The sequence below is a fragment of the Petromyzon marinus genome, chromosome 16, assembly GCF_048934315.1.
Source record: "Petromyzon marinus isolate PM22_M1 ecotype Great Lakes invasive population chromosome 16, UKy_Petmar_22M1.pri1.0, whole genome shotgun sequence".
Classification (NCBI taxonomy): Eukaryota; Metazoa; Chordata; class Hyperoartia; order Petromyzontiformes; family Petromyzontidae; genus Petromyzon; species Petromyzon marinus.
Window position 1 is genome coordinate 154,592 of NC_133682.1, and position 14,848 is coordinate 169,439.

The 14,848-nt window shown below is 50.1% G+C and overlaps 1 protein-coding gene across 1 annotated transcript; it reads left to right on the top strand.

The window, feature by feature from the left end:
* Positions 1–118: 118 nt before the first annotated feature.
* LOC116943055 (gamma-aminobutyric acid receptor subunit beta-3-like) lies at positions 119–14,361 on the top strand. The gene is made up of 9 exons (XM_032955691.2): positions 119–644; positions 1,823–1,911; positions 4,578–4,645; positions 5,165–5,385; positions 7,046–7,128; positions 7,287–7,424; positions 7,565–7,717; positions 9,313–9,560; positions 11,362–14,361. Exons 1-9 carry the CDS (start codon positions 562–564, stop codon positions 11,938–11,940), a joined length of 1,662 nt encoding a protein of 553 aa, XP_032811582.1. The 5' UTR covers positions 119–561; the 3' UTR covers positions 11,941–14,361.
* The last annotated feature ends 487 nt before the right edge of the window (positions 14,362–14,848 follow it).

A 14,848-nucleotide genomic window follows, 5' to 3' on the forward strand; every position in this document is an offset into this window, starting at 1 on the left:
TGTGGGTTGTGTAGGGTAGTGGTGTGTGTGTAGGAGGGGGGGGGGAGTTGTGTGGGAGAGTGGTGGTGTGTGGTATTTGTGTGGGTTGTGTGGAGTATGGGGGTGTGCTGTACGTGTGGATTGTGAGCGGGGTAGGAGTGTGTGAGATGAATATGTGAGTGTGCAGGATAAAGGAGCGAGGGGTGAGGTTGGGGGATCTTCGCCCCCCCGCCCCGCCCCTCCCATCTCTCTCTCTGCTGCTTTTGCTGCAGGATCCGCATGCGAAGCGCCGCTGCTACCTCTGCTCCTGCTGCAGGTCACGGAACGTCGACACGGCGCTGCGCAACGCGAGATCGCGCTCGCGTACCGTGAACCTCCATTTTCTCTGCGAGTCGCGCACCAAGGGCTCTCGACGGCGGCCGTGAGATTTTGACGTCGAAGCAGCAGAAGCCTCTGATCGCATCTCTCGCTCTGTAATGCGCCCAAGGACGCACGCCTGACTGCGCCTACATCAGGAGAAACAAGGGAGGAAGAGGCGACACAGGAGGAGGAGGAGGTCGCGGGGTTCGGGTGCGAGCCGTGATGGGGCGAGGAAGCCGCGCGTGGAGCTGCCTGGACGGGCCACTCACCACGGTTCTACTCGTGGCTGCGTGCGGGACTCTGAGGTGGGAAACGAGGGAACCGAGGGGGGTCAAGTGGGACCAAGGGGATCGAGGGGGTTCAGGGCACGGGCATATAGGGCGTGCTCGAGTCACGGGGACGAAAGGGTCGATCAATGTGTTCACCCCCTTCACCAATGCGCAGATTTGTCGCCACGGATACCGTGATGTGGCACCACGGGATAGGCGCTGCAGCACCGCCGCTGTCACGCCACGGTGTTCCTACAGCGGAACAATGCACTCGACGTCACTACAGCTATTAGAGGCATTCATATAATTATCAATGCTTTTCTATATATCACATCGCTAGCATTGTGGCAGTGTATGTAGAGTGTAGATGTAGAGTGTATATAGTCTGTAACCCAGCGATTAGCGTGGATGTTGACGCTGAACAATATCTGATATTTCATTCACGCTCACACTCGTTCATGAAGAATGACCATTTCCCAAACCGTCGCTCTATGTATATATGTTGTATCCTTGTAGAGCCACATTGTGAATTGACGAATGTGATGAGCGTTCATTAAACAATGGACGAGCTCAGTGGGAGAGAGAGCGGGCTGGGTGGTGTCACATTGTGCCCTGCGTGAGTTGATGAAGGTGAAACAACGGACAAACATTGTACTGCCTCTCAGTGTCCGCGAGGATAATGGGAACAGAGACATTAGTCTGCTCCGACATCGCGCCTCCATGTCTCGTGAACGCTGATGAACCTCGCACACAGAGATCCCATCCCGCCTCTACCCGCGTCTTAGAAGCCACCATTTCCATTCGTCTCATCTGCGCGTGTTTTGTGTTACGTTAAAATAACACCACGTTGGCTTCGTTGTGTTATAATAATGACATGGTTACGTTATCGATTGTCCAAGTGCAATCTACCCGTGAATAATTCTGGTCTTGCCTACCCCCCACACCCACGTATTCACTCCGCACACCCACGCCTTCACCCCGCACACCATCCCTTCACCACTCCCCGCACACCCACTAATTCACCCCGCACACACACGAATTCACCCACCCACACCCATGTATTCACCCCACACACCCAATCATTCACCCCACACACACGCATGCATTCACCCCGCACACCCACGAATTCACCCACCCACACCCATGCATTCACCCCACACACTCCCATGCATTCACCCTGCATACCCACGAATTCACCGGCACGCCCGGCGCAGCGTGAGTCCCAGGAACGTGTCCGTGGTGAAGAACACCGTGGACAAGCTGCTCAAGGGTTACGACATTCGGCTGCGACCCGACTTTGGCGGTGAGGCCCGCTTACACGAAATCGCGATCTGGCGTGCGAGCTGGGGCCCAGGGCTAGCACGTTCACCGATTGCTACGGAGGTTCGCGGTTCGTTTCTGTGAAAGTCTGCCCTGGTTAATACTGCGAGTGGGTGTATTAACCCTTGGACTTAGTTCAGTAAACGCGGTCTCTTTCTCGATCGACCAGCTGATTGTGCGTATCATCGCCAGAGGCCTGCACATGTCTGATAACTGCCACTACCACGCCATACAGTGAGGGAAAAACATATTTGATCCCCTGCTGATTTTGTACGTTTGCCCACTGACAAAGAAATGATCAGTCTATAATTTTAATGGTAGGTTTATTTGAACAGTGAGAGACAGAATAACAAGAAAATCCAGATAAACGCATGTCAAAAATGTTATAAATTGATTTGCATTTTAATGAGGGAAATAAGTATTTGACCCCTCTGCAAAACATGACTTAATACTTGGTGGCAAAACCCTTGTTGGCAATCACAGAGGTCAGACGTTTCTTGTAGTTGGCCACCAGGTTTGCACACATCTAAGGGATTTTGTCCCACTCCTCTTTGCAGATCTTCTCCAAGTCATTAAGGTTTCGAGGCTGACGTTTGGCAACTCGAACCTTCAGCTCCCTCCACAGATTTTCTATGGGATTAAGGTCTGGAGATTGGCTAGGCCATTCCAGGACCTTAATGTGCTTCTTCTTGAGCCACTCCTTTGTTCCCTTGGCCGTGTGTTTTGGGTCATTGTCATGCTGGAATACCGATCCACGACCCATTTTCAATGCCCTGGCTGAGGGAAGGAGGTTCTCACCCAAGATTTGACGGTACATGGCCCCGTCCATCGTCCCTTTGATGCGGTGAAGTTGTCCTGTACCCTTAGCAGAAAAACACCCCCAAAGCATAATATTTCCACCTCCATGTTTGACGGTGGGGGTGGTGTTCTTGGGGTCATAGGCAGCATTCCTCCTCCTCCAAACACGGCGAGTTGAGTTGATGCCAAAGAGCTCCATTTTGGTCTCATCTGACCACAACACTTTCACCCAGTTGTCCTCTGAATCATTCAGATGTTCATTGGCAAACTTCAGACGGGCATGTATATGTGCTTTCTTGAGCTGGCGGACCTTGCGGGCGCTGTAGGATTTCAGTCCTTCACGGCGTAGTGTGTTACCAATTGTTTTCTTGGTGACTATGGTCCCAGCTGCCTTGAGATCCTTACCAAGATCCTCCCGTGTAGTTCTGGGCTGATTCCTCACCGTTCTCATGATCATTGCAACTCCACGAGGTGAGATCTTGCATGGAGCCCCAGGCCGAGGGAGATTGACAGTTCTTTTGTGTTTCTTCCATTTGCGGATAATCGCAGCAACTGTTGTCACCTCACCAAGCTGCTTGGCAATGGTCTTGTAGCCCATTCCAGCCTTGTGTAGGTCTACAATCTTGTCCCTGACATCCTTGGAGAGCTCTTTGGTCTTGGCCATGGTGGAGAGTTTGGAATCTGATTGATTTATTGCTTCTGTGGACAGGTGTCTTTTATACAGGTAACAAGCTGAGATTAGGAGCACTCCCTTTAAGAGTGTGATCCTAATATCAGCTCGTTACCTGTATAAAAGACACCTGGGAGCCAGAAATCTTTCTGATTGAGAGGGGGTCAAATACTTATTTCCCTCATTAAAATGCAAATCAATTTATAACATTTTTTACATGCGTTTTTCTGGATTTTGTTGTTGTTATTCTGTCTCTCACTGTTCAAATAAACCTACCATTAAAATTATAGACTGATCATTTATTTGTCAGTGGGCAAACGTACAAAATCACCAGGGGATCAAATACTTTTTTCCCTCACTGTATGTGCATTTGCACAGCCGGTATACCACATTAAGTGTACCTCTCGCTCTGGCTGTCCACCAAGAGTCTGGAGTGAGAAACTTGGTCCTGATACAGTCGGGGCGGGTGATAACAGAAACAGCAATATCGACACGACGGACACGTGTGTTATGCGTGGTATGTGTGGCTACGTGTACTGTATTTAGAAGCGGTAGTGTACTCTTGAGCACAATGCTCTAAGAACCCGGTAGCTCGAATCCTGACCATGCCTATATTGGACATCCATGAAAAAGAGCTTCATAGCTCATCGGATTCCATCCAGTTTAAATAATTATTCTGATAACATAAGGAGTAATTATCTTAACGAGTCCTCAAACTTCCATATTAAATGAGTGCCTAGTGCAGTGGTGTAAACAGCAGCACAAGGGGAGACAAAGGCGGTCAGGCGTCGTACTGACCACACCACTCCCTTGTGCACCCTGCCATTATTCATTGGTGCTCGATAACAGCACTTGCCCAAACAGCCTGTGTAGGCTACACGGGCGATGTTTGCTTTGTATATCTACGCGTGCATCTGTGTGTGTCCCGTGCGTTTCTATGTGTATGTTCGTGCGCGGTTCTGGGCCTTCCTTAGGTCGACTCAGCCTCAAATGAGTACCTGGTGAGATCTGTAAACATTGCCACTCGGGAGACAAAGGCGGCCGGGCGTGGTGTTCGTCACCCATCCCCTCTTGTGGTGTCGGCTTTCACGTGTGCTGGCTAACAGCACTTGCCCCAACAGTCTGTTAAGGCTATGAGGGGATCTCTGTCTTTGTTTGTTGGTCCGGGTGCCCACGTCTAGGGACGCCCGTGGCTGTGGGAATGAACATTGACATCGCGAGCATTGATATGGTGTCCGAGGTGAACATGGTGAGTGACTTTCCTTCGTTCCCTCCGTCCCAGAGTGATTGATGATCCAGCACTCGCGGATTTACTCCACCTGGCTTATTCGGTCACCGGCGGCCGGTCGCCTCCACGTTGCACTTGTCCGACGTTGAGGACTCGGTGAACCCGACCTCTCTACTCTGTAGTCAACCACCACCACCACCGCACTGCAGGTCACAGCCCTTCTCTTTCTGATTTTCCCCCCATCCTGCTCCATCTTGGAATCCTCTCACATCGACTCTTGTCCCCAAAGCTCTGATTTAACAAGCTCGTGAAAATAAAAAACTGTGTAAATTATTTATCGATTACAACTTTGATATTGCTGTTTGTTCCTAGCTGCTTGGCGTTTTGGGTATTTGGGCCTGCGTTCAGCAACCGTGTTAAAAGAAATATTTAGCGTGCGCCTTGTGTCGTCTGTGCGTGAAGCATGTCCTTAGTGGGTGGGCACACGTGGAACAAGAGCGATGTGCGTCTCCATTCTCCCCTCCCCTCTCTCCACCCCAGGACTACACCATCACCATGTACTTCCAACAGTACTGGCAGGACAAGCGCCTCTCCTACACGGACATTCCTCTCAACCTCACGCTCGATAACCGCGTGGCTGACCAGCTCTGGGTGCCCGACACCTATTTCCTAAACGACAAGAAGTCGTTTGTGCACGTGGTGACAGTGAAGAACCGCATGATCCGCCTGCACCCCGACGGCACGGTACTCTACGGCCTCAGGTGAGTCACGGGGGCAGGGCCCGGGACAACGACGGTCAGCCAGCTGTGCCCGCAGCAGCGGTGCGTGAGCAGAGCACGTGGGTGGAGAGTTCGCAGGGAGTCGGGGCAAGAACCGTCTCAGTTGAATGTATGCAATTTTGAGTGATGCACTTATAAACCGGAATGATATATCCATTTCCTGTGAATGTTCATGTTGCTGTGCAGTTACCACTCAACACTAATTAAGAGGAATTATCATACGAAGTGGTTAAACGTATTGTTCGCTGTGAGGTGAGCTCACTATACATTATGCTAATCCTTTATTTAATTTTGAACTGGGCCCCATGGCGTACATTGCAGTATTATTCACTCTGGCTGTGATGAAGAAGGGTCATTGTATGAAACGTCACCAATTATACTCTATATTGTTTTCTTTTAAGGCAACAGTGTTCTTGACGAATGTGTTGAGTTTTTGGACCGTGTATAAGTGTGGCACGATCGAGTGGCTCAGCAGTAGAGCGAGCAGCTCACAATCGGATGGTTGCGAGTTCAATCCTGGTTGTGGGGGGGAGGGTTGACTCAGCCCATTATCCCCCCTGGGTCCATACAATGAGCACCACTTTGTGGGGAAGTCAACATCGTTTGTTTTGCACAGAGACTCATCCCTGACATAGGGATGTGGAATTACACCACTGGCTCTCCAGGGCTGTGAACAGGAGATAAGCATCGATGCCTCGATATGGCTCAGGGCGAGTAGCAGGACATCACGCTGCACATTTACATTAACAAGGTTTAAAGCTCTGACCAGTCCCTACACCCCGTGAAATTAGATCGTATCACGCATTATCTTATATGGACGCATGTAGTTATATTTAAATGATTGATAGTTCAATATAAACAGCAACATCAACGTGCTTCACTTGACTGGCGCATTCTCCCTTGTGACGCTGTGTCGCATTGAACCCAGGAGCCTTGCATTAGCACCCATCAAGGACAAACGGACACGCCATTGTACCACTAATTAGCTAAACGAATGCAGCGCCTGCGTGTGCAGGGGACTAGGGGTCTCCGTGTGGAGCTGACCCAGGTCACATTACCACCTGCATAATCTCTTGAGATGGGACATCTCCATTGCAAGGGGGTCCCTGGGGTGGCACAGCGGCATAGCCTGGCACCAGATGTCCTCTTGGGCATTGGCCCCCGGCGCGTGTTCCTCTAGCAGCGCCCTGCGCTGCTCGCGTCCTTCGCGTCACCGCCGCACTGGCTGTTGCAAGCGACTTTCATCTCAACCCGTTAAAACCTAAAAATATACCCGCATCCGGCACACCACATCCATTATAGGACTGTAGGGACTAGTCACCTGTCTTTTCCAGTCTACTAAAATGTCCAACTGATTTCCTGCTGCTCAAATGAGCCTTGAGTCAGTGTATATCTCCTGTTTAGAGTCTACAGATCCAGCGGTGGAAATTCCACATTCCTATCGTGGCCGTGAGTCTATCCATAGGATAACTACTTTTGCTCATTTTGTCGAGCAAATCTGGACTTGAACCTGCAATATTCTGTTGGTGAGCCACTGGGTACCGCTCACTGCGTATTTAAGAAGAGCGTGTGACAGCGCCTGTGTCTGCGAACGCGTGCATACGTGGGCGAGCACAGCACCGCTAATACACCCCTGTCTCAGAATCACCACCACGGCGGCCTGCATGATGGATCTGCGGCGATACCCCCTCGATGAACAGAACTGTACCTTGGAGATCGAGAGCTGTGAGTGAGACGACAAATTGCTTTATTAAACAAAAATAATCACCGTTTTTTCCTGACATAGAGACATGTCCAGTAAACATCCGACATGCGTACTCTTGTACCCCGCACGCGTACTCTAGCATAGCACACACGTGTACTTCTGTGCGTACGTTCTCCAGACGGCTACACCACGGAAGACATTAAATTCTACTGGCGAGGAGGCGACACGGCCATCACGGGCGTGGGGGAGATTAAGCTGCCTCAGTTTACCATTGTCAAGCACAACCAGGTGTCGCGCAACGTGCAGTTCGCCACCGGTGAGACCCGCTCGTGACTCGCACGAGGATCGGCAGCACAATTAGTACTGCCAACTCGTGTCAATTGCACAGTTTTGTGCCAAAACTTGGTGGAATGACGTACGATAATGCGCAATGACGTGTGCTTGTGCTGGACACAGGCTCCTACCCTCGGCTGTCCCTGAGTTTCCGCTTGAAGAGAAACATTGGCTACTTCATCCTGCAGACATACATGCCGACGATCCTCATCACTATCCTCTCCTGGGTCTCCTTCTGGATCAACTACGACGCGTCCGCCGCACGTGTCGCTCTGGGTATGATGGCACACCACAGTCCTACCATGGTCACCCGCAAGCCAGGGCGGCAGCACGGCATCGGCGGCGTCGCAGGGGCAGCACTCGTGCCCCACAGCAAGAATGGCCTAATGTCAATTCCTGATCTCAGGCGCTTTTCAGTGTGTATTTTTACGTTCTCCTCCTGTTCTACACGGATTTCCTCCAGCTTCTCCAGTTTCCTCCCATAGCTAAACACGCCCACAACATCATTTGTATTGGCCAAACATCCCTATGTAGCAGTACCTTCCAAAAAAAAGGTATTCAGACTACTCAGTGTTACTTTGCTGCATGAATAGGCGTTTGTTATATAAGTGCTTAAAACTCACAGACACTGCTGCGTGTGGATTGTTGCCCAGCATGCGAGGTGCTCGTGGACAGGAGTCTGTGTCAGCGTTTTCTGTTTAGCTTCCTTTTCTGTGCTGAAACTTTCCTCTTTAACTCTCAACAATGATCACTGCTGCTGCACAGAGCACACGTGTGGCTGAATCCTGTTGAGATGGAATTCTGCTGCAGCTGTCACATCTAGGGTGGAGAGCCCAGTTCCTACCGCACTGCTGCATCCGATAGAATTCAGAGTAAAGCAGCAGTCAGTGTGATTCATGATCCAGCACTCACTGATTTACTCCAATCGCTCACCGAAGTCACCTTCTTGTCACTCTTCTTTCGCTACTATGGCGGTCACTGTCCCCATGAACCTGACTCATTGATTACTATGCCCATACTCTTTGGGTCTTTCGGTAAAGTCACGTAGATAGGACCAAGTCTACCAGACTGATCATTTTGTCTCATCCATGTTGCATTAAAGCACCACACTGCTGCAGAATCACAACAACATATTCACTCACTCACCCACCACACTGCTGCAGAATCACAACAACATATTCACTCACTCACCCACCACACTGCTGCAGAATCACAACAACATATTCACTCACTCACCCACCACACTGCAGGTCACTGCACCTTTCTTTCTGCATCTTCCCTCACACTGCTTCACTTTGTAATTCCCTCCTCGCATCATCGTGTTCCCCAAGCTATTGTGCAAATCAAGACTTTGACATTGCTGTTTGTTGCTGTCGACTTGGCATGCAATGGAAACACTGCCACTGTGTGAACCACACCCATGCCTGCCATGGCGCATCATCATCGTTTTTGTTTCTGTAATAGGAGAAATGCTTTATTTCTCAAATAATTTCTGAGATGCATTGTCAAACTGCCCTACAGGGCTGCACAGTGATGGCACTTGCACCTCACAGCAAAAAGTGAATGGGTTAAATTTCTCACTTGGGCACCTTTCTTTGTGGAGTTTGTATGTTCTCCTCTTGTTCTGCGTGGCTTTTCTCCTGGTCCTCCAGTTTATTTCCATAGCTAAACACATGCAACGTAACTGATCTTGGCCAAACATCTCATTGCTGAAAAATTATCCACAAAATGACTCAATTGAAATCACACATGGCAGCAATGTCACCCTCGACTGCAAATTATTGGTAGGACCCTCCTGGAAAAGCAGGAGGCTTTCCTAGATAAACAAGCAGAATAACAATGATTCTGCTGAACTCGCTTCCTCCTCGCAGGCGTCACCACGGTGCTCACCATGACCACCATCAGCACTCACCTGCGCGAGACGCTGCCCAAGATCCCATACGTCAAGGCCATCGACATCTACCTCATGGGCTGCTTCTGCTTCGTCTTCCTGGCGCTGCTTGAGTACGCCGCCGTCAACTATCTGTTCTTCGGCCGCGGGCCTCAGCGCGCCAAGAAGGCGGCCGAGAGGATCGCTCGAGCCAACAATGAGAAGCCGCGGGCCGCCGACACCAGCAAGGTGAGGGGCCGCGGGACGGCTACGAGTGCCAGGGTGGCGCAAGTTGGGTATGTCGCGCGGGTCAGGGAATTTTAGTAAAGTTTGGTTTTCAAAATCGAGATGTCATCTTAGCCAAAGTCGTTGGTGCCACCATGCCTCCGAGCTACCGATGTGTTCCACCCTGAGCCAGATCCCACGGCTGTTGCACAGGAGATGAGTGGTGACCTCCAAGATCTGCCCTGACAGTCTCCCCACACCATCTGCCCTTTGACTCACAGAGGCAAATATATTCCCACAGAGATCTAAAGACTCACCCAGAGACCAAAAGACCCACACAGAGCGCCATTGACTCATACAGAGACCTATAGACTCCTACAGAGGCCAGTAGATCCACACAGAGAGCTACGCGTACTCATAGATCTATCCTTACAGTAGACCAACTCCATCTACTCTTAGGTCGCCGGACTCGTAGTAACCACTCCAATGCCTATCTGGGCATCTGGCTCTCCTCCATTCACACTGTACGTAGCCAATTGTTCATCAAAGGTGCCGGGGAAGGACAACAAACTAAACATAAAAATCAGTAGAAAAAAATATTTTTCAATCTAGATGATTTTAAAGTTTATAGCTCCAGTGGCTTCCGAATAATGGAAAGAAGAGCATTCCAGACGGCGCAGAAGTGCATCTGAAAGTGCGCGATGCAGTGACCGTCTATGTTAAATGGCCAGCCAATAGCTGCTGCGAAGATCACCGGAGTTCGCTTGTTAGACTAAGCTCCTTGACGAGATCAGCAAGGTATTGCGGTTCATTTGTGGAAAACACTTTATGTGTAATGAGTGTCCCACCCAGTGCGGCCAGTTCTGCCTGATCATTGCAAATATGTAGCCACATATTTTGATTTAGATCCCCGACTTACAATCAAATAATAAACGGCATCATCGCGGGGAATATAAACAATTAAATGCATAAGTTGACGAGATGCTGAATGATAATTGGTTTTTTACCCTTTTTCTGGCAACAAAACTGACACCTTTTTTACAAGGAGTTATGTTTGCATTGACCACAATACCTGCGGTCGGAATGCAAACAAAAAACATAACTCTGATAATGTATTGGCACTGTCCTTGAAATTGATTGGCCCACACCCGAGACAGCTTTCCTTAGAGCCTCGTCTCACATGGTGTTGGACCAGATGAGGCCAAAAGGCGCACAACTCAAAGGCAATGCACCATCAGAGTTATCAGAGCTCGGGGTTAACATATAAACCATTGGAACCTCCTTTGTTAGTAGCAAAATATGATAAATGGTTTGCATTAAACAATGCTGCTGACCACTTGCACGCTTAGAAAACCACGTGGCTCATAGGATGTGTATTAAAGCATCTCTGTTTAGAGAGACAAATCTTTTATGAAGGAGTTGTATTGTTTGGTTATTTGTTTCCATCCACTTGTAGTTGTTGCAAGTGCATTGTAGTTGCATTGTAGTTGGTCCACACAGCAACACAGGAGCTGAATTTTCTATCGACACTCGCAACACTCCAAGGCATTTGTCAGAGTTAATTTTCCAGACAGAAAGTCTATTCACATTCGTGTTCCCGTTCGTTTGTGAAGTAGTTTAAATTTGTTCTGTCGTCTCTGTTCTGATTTATATTTGCTTCATTGCTGAACTCTGTTAATTTTTTGCTTTTTTCGTTGTGGTGACTCAACTCACCGTTGCAATGAGAGCCTATCCTGCCTTCTTGAATTCTCACCGAATAATTAAACAAGAAAAACGTGAAAGTTGAAAATCGCTCGCTGGGCGTGATGGCCGTTGCTCGCCGCAGGTGGATGCCCACGGTAACATCCTGCTTACGAGTCTGGAGATCCGCAACGAGATGGGTGGCCCAGGTGGGGAGGGCGTGTGCGACGTGCGAGCCGCCGGCCTCTCCCTGGACCGCCCGGGCCTCGCGGGCGACATGCGGGGCATGGGGCTGGGCCTGGGCTACCCGGGCCTGCCGAGCGACATGCGCAACACCCCGCTGGGTCTCAGCCACTCAGCGCTCGTGGGGGAATCCCGCAGTTCCCCGCTTGGCTATGGCCACCCGGGCCTCCCCGGGGACCCGCGTGCGACCGGCCTGGGCCTCGACCACCACCACCACCACCCCGGCGTGCAGCTGCGCAAGCCGGTGCAGGGAGGCGGCGAGACGCTGGAGCGGGCGGCCCGTGGCGAGCGGGGCCGCGGGACGCTGCAGCGTGGCCAGGGTGGCGCCAAGAAGACGCGGCTGCAGCGCCGCACCTCGCAGCTCAAGATCAAGATTCCGGATCTGAGCAACGTCAACGCCATCGACAAGTGGTCGCGCGTGATCTTCCCCGTGACCTTCGGGTTCTTCAACGCGGTCTACTGGCTCTACTATGTGCAGTGACGGGGCGGGCGGGCGGGCGGGCCGCGCGGCGCTGCCGCTGGCTGCACTGACGAGGTCTGTCAAGCCGAGCATACCTTTTTGGCAGATGGTTAGAACATGTGGCGAGTCACATGGATACATCGAGTCACCTAGGGACACGACGCGAGCGAGCGAGTACTGTCTGCTCATGCATGTCTGTCCCACTCGCACACAGCCCTTTGAAAACGGAAACCTCCCAAGCAGAAAATACGTGTTTTTTCCATAGAAGCAAATTAGTTACGACACGGTAATCTCCTGCTCTAACTCCAGAATATGATTAAACGTCAATGGGAAACGGTGACATTTAACCACAAAATACACAATGTATATACTGCATCTTTGGTTGCTTATACAATATTCACCATTTACCATGTCGTGCCCCTACACCACCGTATCGTGCCATTTATGTTAAACGTTTATAGAAACAAATCCCATGGCGGGGGATTCAGGAACGTTGTCTCTCCACTCCGCACGGGGTCTGAGACACACTTTCCTGCTCTTTGACTCAACCCGGGCAACACGTTTTTCGTACAGGTGGACAAACCAACCTCACAGCGACGAGTGTTGTTCCCCACGACGAGTTCTTCTCGAGAAAGAGTCCCGTCATCACGAAACATCGATGTTTCCCAGTGCAGCAAGAAATGCTTTGAATCTGTGTTAGAGGCTGCCACGTGCATTTGCTATGGTTACACCGGCGGCAGCAGCAGCAACCGCACTGCTTGGTCCAACGCTGCTGTCACAGGCAGTCCGTGGTTGCACACAGCTGGCGTTGTTTAACCGTGGGAAGTGACTCGATTCGTAATCACTCGGGGAGCACCTCTCACCACTAATATTGGTGTTTTTTTAAGCATTTATGTGCCGTGTACTTTTTAGGGCTATTTCTGAGTAAGATGCACTGTTTGATATGATGCAGTACAAGGGGGTTAACCATCTGGGCTTCAAATGAACCCCGCTTTTCCCCCAGTCCTGTGTTTAAGTGTCCCTAGTCTGTGTAATCTATGAACGCATACCCATGTAGACAACTCATAGAAGATACTTTACATTTAATTTCAAATACTGTGGTGTAAACGTATTAGCCATCATATTACCACATTATCGACGGCTCAATGAAACGATGAGGTGTTTTTAACCATGCGGTAGAGCAAGCTGTACCGTGTCTGAAGTTTTTGTAACGTTCGAGAGACGTGCTGGACAGGGTGTGAGACTGGGGAGCGATGGGAGTGGAGGTGGCGAGTTCCGAGTAATCGGACCCAGGCGTAGATCATGGGAAACATCCCACATGGCTGAGCACACGCTGGGAGATGTATGGGCGAGGGTGAGAGACGTGGAAGGGATGCAGCATCTCCCGTGAGCAGTGACTTCTTGCATTGTTCACCCAGTTCGTTCTGGTGGTGGATCCAAAGGGGGCAATGGGCCAGATGCTCCCCACTTTGCTCCCATTGAGACCTGAAAATTAGGTATTTTATTGATATTTGCCAGCGAAAAAGTATTAATTTTTATTCATATTATGTTCATCTACCCAGGAAGCTTGATCGAGTCTCAAGACTCTTTTTCAGGAGGGTCCTGCCAGGTTTTCGCAGTCGTGGGCGACAATGCAATGTCTAATCCCAGTTGAGTCATTTGCAGGGCTTGTTTCAGCATTGGGATGTTTGGTCAGGGCCCTGTTTTAAAAGCTTTAAGTTTTGGGACCATCCCCTCACCTCCTGGGAGGTTTCTCGAAGCGGCTCTGGTTCATTCTGCGATCTGGCCTCGTTCCGTTTTCGTGACAGAACGAGAGGAGCTCTTTAATGCCAAGGTGCACGTGCATTTGAAACGTGCTCTGCTGCGTTGGGCACACTCCCCGCAAGTCCGATTCTGTGCACTCATCCTCTCCACCGATTGAGTCGACAGCCACGGCGCTCGCTGCTCCCCGATCATGCCACGAGAGGGACCGCGATCTCTCGGCATCGCGCCTTTGGCCCCACGAGCCGAGGCCAACGAACCTCTCGTATTTTATATTTTTAAGTGTGTAGACTTGGCTTGCGATGTAAACACAAAGCGGATCAAACGGACGCCCCCGCCACCATCGTAGCATGGAGCACGGGTAGAGGGAACTGTGGACGAGGGAGGCAGTGGCTTGCTGAAGGGTGGTGAGGGGCGGAGGGGGCACTGTGGCTTTGTGGGGGGTGGGGGGGTATCAGTGGACGACGTCGTCACGAGTTCACGCCTTGTGCGCGCGTGTGTATTTACCGTACTCGTATGTCCCATGTAACAGGTGAACTATGACTATAATAAAGGTATAATACTGTATCGATAAAGCACACTGGAAGAAATCCAAGTACACTATGAAATGTTTTGCAGAGTGAGGCCAGAATCAAATGTACATTGTCCTGTGTTGCATTAAACCTCTTAGATGACCCTTAACCTCCTGTCGTGCTGCTCCTTCACGCCGCACGAGGAGCGCGGAGGAGATGTAGGAACGAGGTCAGTGCAGAGCCCACACTAAGCCCTCTGTGACCACGTGGAGAAACATTGACCACATTAACGCGACACCTCACAATCCCGTTTGGACCCATAGCCAGCCCAGTTTTGAAATTAGCAGACAGTCCGCCTTCTTCCCATGTTTGTTTCTCCATGTAAAAAACATATTTTTTCTGATATATTCCGTTGAACACACGGCCATCTGAGAGTAATTTTTTTCATCACCATTACTTTTACCTTCTCTTGGTCTGCAAGACGTGTTTGAAATTGTAAAACTGGGTGTTAATCTTTTGACTTAAAACTTTTGTGACTGCAGGAATTCATATTCTTTGGTTCTTTCGGTAAAGTCACGTAGATAGAAAAATAAGAATAAAAATAAAGTGAATAAAATAATAATACTGTAGCCTGGTTCTTAATCGGAGTAAGTGTA